Source organism: Sceloporus occidentalis, unplaced genomic scaffold (assembly GCF_023333645.1).
Source record: "Sceloporus occidentalis isolate IW3139 unplaced genomic scaffold, rSceOcc1.0.p SCAF_14, whole genome shotgun sequence".
Classification (NCBI taxonomy): domain Eukaryota; kingdom Metazoa; phylum Chordata; class Lepidosauria; order Squamata; family Phrynosomatidae; genus Sceloporus; species Sceloporus occidentalis.
The window spans coordinates 2,831,539-2,843,299 of record NW_028316994.1 but is presented as its reverse complement, the minus strand read 5'-3'; the positions used below and the strand labels follow the sequence as shown (position 1 = coordinate 2,843,299).

At 40.5% G+C, this 11,761-nt stretch overlaps 1 protein-coding gene across 1 annotated transcript; it reads right to left on the bottom strand.

Annotated features, from left to right (window-relative positions):
- Window positions 1-1,464: 1,464 nt before the first annotated feature.
- On the bottom strand, window positions 1,465-11,551 carry LOC149303546 (serine protease 27-like). Its single transcript, XM_089480783.1, has 6 exons — window positions 11,470-11,551; window positions 9,566-9,592; window positions 8,315-8,477; window positions 6,931-7,205; window positions 2,856-3,025; window positions 1,465-1,755 (listed from the first exon to the last, which is right to left on the bottom strand). Exons 1-6 carry the CDS (start codon window positions 11,549-11,551, stop codon window positions 1,465-1,467), a joined length of 1,008 nt encoding a protein of 335 aa, XP_089336909.1.
- Window positions 11,552-11,761: the final 210 nt, after the last annotated feature.

The following is an 11,761-nucleotide window of genomic DNA, read 5'->3' as shown; positions in this document are numbered from 1 at the left end:
TGTCTGGAGGGTCAAAGGTTCTCCACTCCTCCTGACATATTGATACCCCAGCACTGCATCCCTGCTTTCCTTTCCTCCCACTTACAAATTCTACAGCTTCTTTCAACTCTAATAAAAAACACCGGGAGAGTCATAAATTTCATGACAACTGGTTTGGCTCTAAACCTTATTTTGACTGGAAAGCTTTCTGAGCAGATGGATCAGGCATCCTTCTTGAACTACATCCAGGAACAGGATCTTTAAACCAGGACTCCTGGTGTCTTAAAACCTCTGGGAACTGTTCAAAGAATTGCCAGCTGATACGATACCCTGTTTCTTTAGGAGTTGCACAATGGGCAGAAATAATCAACAGCTGGAGCATTGCCCATCACATCTTCATGCTAGACTAAGGATACATCCACACTGCAGGAAAAAAAGCAGTTTGACACCACTTTAATTGTTATGGTTCCATCTTGTTGAATCCTGGGATTTGTAGTTTGGTGAGATATTGTCTGCTCTGTCAGAAAACTCTGGTGCCTCACCAAACAGCAAATCCCAGGATTCCATAGGATAGAGTCATAACCTATGAACTTCCTGTTGCTTTGTGTCTATTCTCAGATTTTTAGCAGCTAAAGGGAGTGAATCTTTGGGAGCGGCCAGAGCTGAATGATAGAACACATCCTTTGCATGCAGAAGGTCCCAGTTTCAATCCTGTCATCTTCAGGTCCGGCTGGGAAAGTCCCCCATCTGAAAACCTGAAAAGCCAGTTGCCAGTCAGTGAGGGCAATACTGAGCTAGGTAGACTGGTAGTCTGATGTCTCATAAGAAAACCTCATGCATTTCAAAAAACAATAAAAATTCCTCTAGCCTATGATAGATCCCAGTAGTCCTAGCTCATGGCTATCATAACCAGTAGCTATATTGTTTACTGAATGACTAGTCCAAAAATAACTTCCAGGTACTGGAATTGTAAATAATGGAGGATTTCAAGATGATGGCATTGTAGCTACAGTACCCACTATGCCCAGATAGAGCATGGTGGGTCTATGGCATTGTGGGTACATGAAAACGACCTTTCCCCAGGTGTTTGCTGCTATTCAGTATGTCTTGAAGTGAATGGTGAGAGTTAGATAGGCTATCCTGGCCCACCATAGACAACAGCCCTGAATAGGCCATGTTGGGAGCCTGGTTTTGGAGGAGGCCGGAAACAATGCTTGGAGGCATATCCTTCTGCTCCAGTCACCTTGAGCAAAATCTCGTCCTGGACTGGAAGATGAAATTCATGAAATCAACAACAAGGATAATCTGAAAATTTAAATTTCATGATGAAAGAATGCATGCTCCTGTAAACTCTTCTTCATAATAGAGCAGCAGAAGATGAATTCTCCTTCATGGTCTCACTGGCAATTATGAGTCTGATTAGTTCTTTCAAGTAGGATTAACAAGACGATAGCACAAAACACGAGTCTGTTTTCTCTGTAGAGTCTACTTGGAAGATAATAGCAAACCTACAGTGGCTGCAAGAGCAAAGAGAAGGCTAAAACTGCCAGTTGAGGCACTGTTGGTGGCGCTTTTGTTGTTCACTGTTGTCCAGCGGTCCTTGGTGCTTGTGAATCTCAACTCTGGTATCACACTGTGGATCCATGGCTGGTAGGAGGTGACACGAGCATAAACACCAGGACGGTTCTTCTGTGCACAGCCTTCTCCCCAGCTCACCACACCAGCAAGGAGCCAGGACTCTCCGATCTGGCAGGCCAGAGGACCTCCAGAATCACCCTGTGCAAAAAGAATTTGAATAGATTATGGGAAATATGGGTATGGTCATGGGAGGAGATTCCTAATGTCTTGCCGGTATACATGAGAATGAACAAGAAAATGGCTATGTTTGTGAGCAAAACAACAGTAGCAACCCTTCAACAGAACTGAGTCAAGGTAGTTCTATGGCTAATGGAGTCCTTGGCAGGCAGGCGGGTGCCCAATGGCCATAATGGAGCCCTGGTGGCGCAGTGGTTAAATGCCTGTACTGCAGCCATTCACTCAAGACCACAAGGTTGCGAGTTCAAGACCAGCAAAAGGGCCCAAGCTCGACTCAGGCTTGCATCCTTCCGAGGTCGCTAAAATGAGTACCCAGACTGTTGGGGGCAAATTAGCTTACTTGCTAATTAGCTTACTTGCTGTTCACCGCTATGATCTTTGGAATAGCGGTATATAAATAAAACAAATTATAATTGTGGCCCCCATCTTAGGCTGCTGCCACACTGCAGAAATAAGACAGTGTGACACCACATTAACTTCCATAGCTCAATGCTATGGAATTCTGGAATTTGTAGTTTTGGGAGATATTTAGCCTTCCCCCTCAGAGGGCTTTACTGACCCACCAAACTAGAGGTCACTGGATTCCATATCACTGAGACATAGAAGAGACATAGAAGTTCAAGTGATACCAAGTTGCCTTACTTCTTCAGCAGCCTATATTGTCTTGAATGGCAATGCTCCATTATTTTATGGCACTATGGGTAAAAACCATGTTAGCTACCATAAAAGCATACATATAGTCCACCATGTTTTATACCCACAATGCAATGGAATGTCATAACCTGGAAAACAGATGGTGCAGTAACTATGGCTGCTGGAGGCCCAGAGTGGAGGTCCAAATAAGGCTCTCCATTGGCAGTGAACCTTAGAAGCTTCAATGGTTGCATGATAGTGATGCTGCATCTGAATCATGTGTTCAAATGCTGCAGTATTTGAATCAGAAGTGGGCTAAACTACTTTCCCCAGAATTTTCCAGTAGTAGAATTCCGGGTGTTGTGGTAAAATGAAAGTATGTTTCCCATGCTGTGGTCATAATGGAGTGAACCCGAGCTGAATGTCACCTGACAGGCATCTTGTCGTCCAGCAGCAAAACCAGCACATAACATGTCCATTTTAATATCTTTTGTGCTTTTGGGCTCTCCGGAGCCTTGGTGGTAGAGGACATTGCAGGTATTTGTGCTGATGATGGGAACCTCCAGCTTTTGTAGCATATCAGATGTGAGGTACCTTTCTACAAGGAGGACAAAAGAAAGAGATTTAATTTCAAGAAATGCACTGAGACATTAAAAATGGAAACATTTGGAAACAATGGGTAAGCATGATAGTTTCCTGGGATGTTCCATAACTTTGGCCGAAAACAGATGGTCCTAAAGGAGTGGCTCTGCTTGAATTCCTACAATATATAATATATTTACCTTTCAGCCTATTATGGGAATCAAAACATAACTGTTAGCCAGATTTCCCAGTTCTATGAGGGCAGTAAGTGAGGTGAATTTCCTTTTTATAGAAATCAATGAGACAAATTAGTCATGGCTAAAATCCTATGACTGGAACCCAGTATATTATGTAACTTATGTATACTTAGCTATGAAGCAGAGGTGCTAAGAAACCCTATTAATGAATTGCAAAGATGCATAACAGGATACTTATACTCCCTAGCCAGTATCTCAGTGCACAACGGACTGACACACATTGGTCAGCTTGCTGGCTCCCCTAAGTAGCTACATAACAGCAGCCTTTTACTAGATATGGATTTTATGGAACTGCACAGTTATAATTTCCACAGATGTTAGTCTGCCTACGAATATGTAAATCCCCAAGATGATTCCAGCCTATTTGGAAACTACATAACTAGTCTAGTTTGGATCTAATCCCCCATGTTTTGATGCAGATCTCAGCTGTTTAATGATATTACTTCTGAGAAAAGATAATACTGTAAAAGAATATGTACATTATACTCTATGATTCTATGAATACCAAAAATACATGCTGAGAATGCAAAATGATTTGTGAATAGAATACAAAAGATACATATTGTGAATACACACCTATACAGTGCACACAAACATAGATCATAGATTAATGTGGAAACGTTAGAATCAAGGTTTGGACAAAATAAACTATGTGAGATGAACTGGAAACTGATAGATTTGCACATTCCCGTAATAGGCTTGAAAGCTGTCATAAATCAACAAAATAGTTCCAAAGGGAAACTCCTTTGTCAGCTGAGATTTATTTGCAGATCTGACATTAACTGACTTGGGCTCAAAAGAGAGTAGGAGTGGCTCCCTTATTACAAAAGGAAATTTTCTGTGTTTGGGTGTATATGTACACTCTTTATCTTAGTTTGCCAATTCATCATCAGTTGGGAATTGGTCACACCTGCTCTGACTGAAACTTTTGCTCTTTGTACTGGATCTCTTTTTTTATGTCTCCTTTACGTTAATAGTATTGGCACACCTGTCTCTTGGGTTTTGGACCTTTCTTTGTTAAAAAAAAAATCCTCCCCAATTTTTCTTTTTCTGTCCATAAATTGAGAGTCCCAGGCACAAATAAACTTTTGAACTCTATTACTTTGAATACCTTTAAGAACAGTGTTTTTATTGGTGCAAGTATTCTCACCAATATTAGGGAATAAATACCCTAAAGACACCAGATCCTCTCTGATCTTGGGAACTAAGCAGTGTCAGCCCTGGTTAGTACTTGGATGGGAGATTGTAAATGAATACCATGTACTGTAGGCTATATTTTAGAGGCAGGAACTGGCAAAACCAACTCTGAGTACTCTTTGTCTGAGAAAACCCTATGAAATTCATTAGGTCACCATAAGTCGTCAGGCAACTTAAGGGCACATATACGCATTCCCTCTAATGTTCTAATTATTTCTCACATTGGTCTAAATCATATTGCTCTCATCTACAGTAGACTCATCAAATTAATGGGATTTACCTACTTGGTGATGCACCATTCAACAGTTAATTCATTGGTTCTATTCCAATCTGTACTAACCAACAGTATTCAGACCATTATATGCAATATATTATACCAATAAGGACAGAGTCCCCCTGGTTGTCATGACAGTTTCTTGGCAAAACTCAAAATGCAATTTCTGATTATGAATATCCTATGTAATTTGGCTCCAGGACAAGTAGATGAACACACTGTTCTCTCTCCTTCTCCTTATAATCATATTACTTCTGCCTTAGGGCACAAACCTCATTGCTATCCAAAGAGAATGGACAAAGGAACCAGCAAGCAGTAACAGTGGCTACTCCTTCTCCTACTCACTCCAGTACTACTTTCTTTTAAGATGCTTCCCCTTCTGCTTAAGATGGGTCAGAGATGAAGGCCACTTTTGCAGGATTCGGGGCCCGAACAGACAGGCCAAAATAAAGCTGCTTTGAGTCACTTTGGAGGTATGCTGCTTAAATGATGCATTTGTCCGAAGAGGTCGGAAGCTGCACCAAAGCCACACTCCAGTCCTAAGGACTGGAGCACAGCTTTGGCACAGCTTCTGGCCTCTTAAGATGTGTGTGTAATTTAAACAACATACCTCCAAAATGACCCGAAGCAGTTTTATTTTGGCCTATCTGTTTGGGCCCTCTGTTGTCAAGGCAAGATTGACCACCACCACCAAGACTTTCATAAGCAATTGTGCATGCGTGTGCGTGCGCGTGCGCGTGTGCACACACACACACATTTCTGAGAGAAAATTGCCAGATTGACTCTACTGGTCCCTTTAAGCAAGATATAGTTTCATGGCCTTTGATTCAAAGGCCTTAGAAGCTGAACTGAAACTCTGAGGGTCAAACAATACAATATGGTGGGCATTTACTTAGAAAAGGTGCTCCTTCTTGTGGCAAAAAACATCTGTTTGTCATACGCCATGTTTTTCCTCACCTGCATTTAGCAGGTTTGATTTTATGATGGGTTAGTGGAAAGCAAACATGGGTTTAATTTGCAAGTCTGATTACAAATGTGTTCATGGCTGGCAACATGCATTTCTCTGAAGATGCCAGCCACAGATGCAGGCGAAACGTCAGGAATAAATTCTTCCAGAACACGGCCATATAGCCCAAAAAATTCACAAAAAACTAAACATGCATTTTGCTTAATGTCTACTCCTGTCCTGAGAGTTGTTTAATGTAGTGAATCCTGTTTATTAATAGGGCACATGTTTTTATATTGAGGTTTTTTTTTTAAAGGTGTTCAAATTGATTTTTTTTTATTACTTTTGCTATAGGAAGCTTTGGATACTTGTTGAGAAATAGAATAGAAATTCCCTTATGTGAAGCATCTGTTTCTGTATTTCAGCTTATCATGATGTAACTGTGAGATGCACAACAGTCATGGCTCCACTTCCATCCTCCTACCTGAGCGCTGTGAACTGGTTTTATCAGGGATTAACTAGCAATATCACAGACAGAAACCAAAGCATTATGAACTCTATCAACCATAGCTATGGATTTGTACGGCCTAAGGGCACATCTATAGCAATAAATATATATCATTGTTATAGCTCTGTAATTGTCATGGCTCCCTCCCAAGCAATCTTGAGAATTGGACTTTGATGGGGTGTATTAATGGTAATCTGTTAAAGATTCTTAGCATCCAGCTTCATGCGCAAAGTGAACATTCTCAAGATTCTCTGAAAAGAGGGAATGAATGTTAAGATGATACAAAATCTGCAGTACAATTTCTCTCCGACTCATTGATTCCCAACCAGGGTGGCCCAGGATTTTTTGCTTCCCTAGATTGGGAACCACTTGTCCATTGCTTCTGTTTTAGCAGGGGATGGGAATGCTATACCCCTCAAGATTTCACAAATGAAAACAGAGACACATGGGGCCAAGCAACATCAGAGTGTGGTCAAGATGGCAAAAGTTATCAGTGAGGAAGAACAGACAAACTAGGAAAGGATGCAGCAGGCTGCTATTGTCTGAGCCTACTGAGGAGTGTAAGATTCTGCCAGCTCCTCTTCTCTTGCCCCCTACACTTTGAACTGAATTTGCAGCAACTGATGTGAGCCAAGGACAAAGAGGGAAAGTGAGAGGAGGAGAGAGAGACTGGGACATTTTAAAAGCAGCTGAAAAATGGAATTATAGGTATGTGTTTTGCTTCTTTTTCGGTACCTACCTCTGCCTTGTACATCCCCCCATCCTGTGACCCAGCATTTGAGTCCTGGTTGGAAGTTGACATTGGCATCAGGGACACAGATGGGGGTGATCCAGTTGGAGAATTCCACTGGCTGGTCCAGTTGTACCAGGGCAATGTCTCCACTTCTCATATCTCCTGCTTCATATTCAGGATTGAGGACGATGTGTCTCACACCAGTCATGATAGAATGAGGACCTGGATTTGAGAGTTTCAGTGCTCCAAGCATGACTGTGAACTTGGAAGGTGAATCAACCCTGGAGGGAAAAAGAGAGAAAATAAAAGACTATGGGGAGATTTCCCCCTCAGGTTGTGGGGGACAAAGTATGGTATTCCGAGAGGCACTGAAACGAATTCCAAGATAATTCTTCACCAAATAAATCTATTTTTAAATTTGTATTCAAAAACAGAAAGTTCAGTGCATGTAACTGTTACAATGCTTCCTAGAAATGTTTTAACCCCCACCCAAGCACAAACCAGCTTATGAAACATATACTGGTAAGTAAATAAAAATAAAATAAAAATGAACAAAATAAAATGACTTGTAAAGCAATGCAGGCTAAATATAGGCTGAAGTCCCTCCTCAGAGACATCAGAGGCTATGTTGCATAATTTATGATGATGGAGCAATGTTGCTGACATGATACACAACTGTGCTAGTAAATTACAGTACAATAATGCAGAAAGGAGCACTGTGCAAGATGTCCCATAGTGTCATGTGGGCTTGATACATACAAATGTACAATGAAGCAATTCAACTTTGCGTAAGTTGATTTACAATGACTTAACATCCCAACAGGATGCCAGCCAAAGTAAGCAATGATATTAAAATGAAACAGTAGCTAGTAACTACTCAGTTGATTAAAAAGTTTTTATCTTGGTGCTGAAGCTAGTTGGTAGCCAAACAGCTCTGATGAGAAGCATTACAAAATTACAGAGCCACCACTAACCTCGCTTTTCCAGTTGTCACAAACATATGATGGGTAAGGGGTACCCACAGAAGGGTGTCTTAGGGTACATCTACACTGTAGAAATAATGTGCACATGATGGCCAGGAGGATCAAATAATACTTAGAAGGTAACACGTTTATGCCAACCTATCTGTTTCATGCCAACTTAGCAGTTTCTGCCAGCCTAGCAGTTTGAAAGCATGCAAATGCAAGTAGATAAATAGGTATCACTTTGGTGGGAAGGTAAACAGCGTTCTGTGCAGTCATGCTGGCCACATGATCACAGAGTTGTCTTTGACAATACTGGCTCTTCAGCTTAGTAACACAGATGAGCACTGCCCCCTACAGTTGGACACAACTTGGCAACCTTGTCAAAGGGGAATACCTTCACCTTTAACTAACAAGTTCATACTCACAATTTAAAACAATGTGAGGCTGTGAGAACCCACTGATCGGTGATGAGGGAGCCTCCGCAGTGGTGTTGCCCATTCAGCTTGATGCTGACCTGCCAAGGCCATTCTCCATTTTGGGAATCTTTCCCTCCTACGATCCGGTTCAGAAAACCCTGCTTTCCACATACTGAAGAAGAGGTATTTTATTAGGATAGGCCCATTCATGGCTATTAGCTCTGTTGCTTAGATGGAGCAGTCATACTCTGGAGTAAGAGATAGCAAGGAAGATGGAAGGATTTATGCTGCCAGAGGCATTTGATCATTGTAGAATGCTGATGTCTGGAAAATATGGATATTTGTATGATTCAGCAGTGCTCTCTCTTTTTTCTTCTAAAAATGATTTTAACTAATACAACGAGGGGCCTGGAACAAAACGTTGTACTGCAAAGTATTCTCGCTATGGACACTTCTATGGCAGGTGACAGTACATCACAATTTGAGGATATATTAAAAAGAAGGATCAGGGGAGAAAAGGGGTTAATAGGAAAGGTTTACACATTTCTTTTGGAGAAACAATTTAGTATAAAGGAAGGTCTGGTGAGTATATGGGAGAAAGATCTAAAGATAAATACTGAAGATTTAATATTTTGGCTCTCTCAGATAACTAAAATTAAAAATATAAAGGTAAGAGAACATCAATGAAGGTTAATCAGCAAATGGTATAAAACTCCACATCAGATAGCAATGATAAAAAACTTTCTCCAAATTGTTGGCATGGATGTGATCAAAAAGGAACATCATATGTGGTGGGAGTGCCCCTATGTACAAACATTTTGGTTATATGTTATACAGGCAAGGAACATGATGATGGGGAGAAGTTTTCAATTTGATAAGGAGAATTGTTTAACTCTGAATTGGAGAAAATTCAGATATTCTGTAAAGTTTTATTATATATGTTGTGTTATGGATCATAAAACTTATTTAAAATAGTCTTTAAAAATGGACACTTCTATGGCTTTTTCAAATTTGCTAAACCCTTTTATCAACGAAGGGTGCCATTTTGCCTACAAAAAGATTCATACTAGGACAATACATTTGTTGTAGATGATATTTTGTTTTTAGAGCACAAATCCTTTTAATTCTCCTTTCAAGGTGTGAGTAAATAACTACTCCTATTCCCATTCTACTTCTCCAGAACATGTCCTCTTTTGTGGTATTTGATGGCACAACCTCTCTAATAATGTGTCAGATTAGGGTAATATGAATTGCACTCACCTTTGTTGGCAGAACTTGGCTGGGTACCTAAAGTGAGGAGAGAAAATAAAGTCAGAATAGTAGTAATGTAATAATAATGGGACGTAGAAGCAGGAGTCATGTCATAATGAGAACTGATCTTATGGTTTGTGATCACTGTGAATGGATGATCCAAGTATGATCTTGTCTGTAAGGATACAGGATTTTCTTCCAGCATCTTTTAATGCTGCTCCCCAAAAGCACATCTAATTGGATGCCAAACTGAGAGTTTATTGCATGCAATTTTAATGCTGACTTGGGTACAGGATGGGATCAGGCTGGAATGGGTTAAAACTGATTTTACTGCACCCAAAATTGCTGTTGTGCTGCCACCCGACCATCACCAGCAGTGCTCTGGCGGCCAATTTTGATATTGCGGAAGCTTTCTGTAGCACCAAAACCAGCCGCCAGAGCACTGCTGGAGGACAGGCAATAATAATAATAATAATAATAATAATAATAATAATAATAATAATTATTATTATTATTATTATCCCGCCTCTTCCTACGGATCAGGGCGGGTGATGGTTGGGTGGCAGTGCAGCAGCAATTTTGCATGCAGTATAATCAATTTTAATCCATTCCAGTCCAATCCCGTCCCGTGCCCTGGTTAGTGTTAAAACTGCATGTGATAAACTCCTGAAATGTATCCAGCACTATATTTCATTGGATACCAAAGTGAAATGTACCCAGCACTGCTTAATCTCTCAAAATGGGTCCATGAGGCCTCCTGTTTTTCAATCCCTTTTTTAAATCCCAGGAATCTGATTCAGAACTATTCCAGGACTGAAAAACAGAGAAAACTATTCCATTGCTGTTTTAAGAAATATTGCTGTTTTAAAAAAATGTGTGACTTTCTTGATTTGGGCAATACATTTAAATCAGCAACAAAGCATTAAAAGCTTGTCTCATCATCCTGATTTTCAAGTCTATATTTTCATGGTGAAAATTAAGTGAAGAAAGGCAAGTCAGGTATTTAATTATCAGATTACTTCAGACTATGTCCCTAAATGCACTCTTAAAGAAAAACACGGATACTTTACCATCCCTGGTTTTAGGAATTAACAGTTGTTTAAAAGTCTTGTTTATTTCCACCATGCTTGAAAATTGTAAGCTAGGAACTTCCTACTTTGACTGGAAATTTAACACCTTATATCTGAACCATTTTTTACATCTGTATCTGGATTCACTAGTTTTAGGAAATAAAACATTCAATGTCCTTGCCACACATTGAATAGATTTGAGCTCTTCCGCAGATTTGTTTTAGAAAAGTATAAATAAATTTCAAGAAGTCCTGTGTGCAGGCCTTTCACCCAATACCAGAACTTAGAAAAGTAATTTTAAAAAAAATTATTCGGTGTGGTCATTAAGCTCTTGCAGTTAAGTAGCTTAAGTGGTTTCCCCTTCATTTCAAGCAACATGGTTTGGGAACTCTCAAGCAGATTGAACCAGACAAGAACTATGAAAAGTTAGTAGACATTTACTGCGGACACATATTCTCTCACTCAGTCATCAGGCCAGAAGAGTGAGATGCTTTGATAAGCTGAGACCTACAGCGGAACATGGACACCAACCATGTGGCACACAACAGCACCCTGGTGTGCCCTAATGCCATTCTCATATTTCAAGGCACTGTAGACAGAGTGCCTTCTCATATGCCAGTGGGCCTCCTCCTTTAATCCAACTGAGCATGGCAAAGTAACTTTTGTGTACTACAATCCCCAGAAACCCCAGAGGTCAGCGAGTTAGGAACTTTTGAAATTTACAACAATGTCTCTTTTTTAGCCTCTGGTAAGCTGGACTTCTAATAGCTGCATGGTGAAGCTAGGTCTGTCATGCCTTCTACTAGTAGGGAAATTTGATTATTCAACCAACACACCACTTACCCATCAATATTTGCAGGTATACTAGAAAAACCAATTCCACGAATCTTCTTTTTTCACCCAGTGCTTGTCCTTGGTGCCCCATATTGCTGCTGCTTTCTTCTTTTTTTGGTGGCAAGGTAGAGGTAGAAGATGGCACTCTCCCAAAATTAGAAACACCCGGTAGCACCCTCTATTATCTGTGCAGCCCCAGCTTTGGATACGTATATATACATATCTCAAGAGGGCGTATTCAAGACTGGGAAGAGTGCCACATATGGGTGTCTGCCTTCTGGGAATGTTACGAAACCTGTTG

What these genes read in the sequence shown, in the direction of transcription:
- LOC149303546 (XM_089480783.1), bottom strand. Translation starts at nt 11,551, where the DNA reads ATGGGGCACCAAGGACAAGCACTGGGTGAAAAAAGAAGATTCGTGGAA. An exon ending in GCCAAGTTCTGCCAACAAAG is followed by an intron (nt 8,478 to 9,565) that starts GTGAGTGCAATT and finishes CCTCTTCTTCAG; the next exon opens with TATGTGGAAAGCAGGGTTTT. An exon ending in GGGGGATGTACAAGGCAGAG is followed by an intron (nt 3,026 to 6,930) that starts GTAGGTACCGAA and finishes TCCTCCTTGTAG; the next exon opens with AAAGGTACCTCACATCTGAT.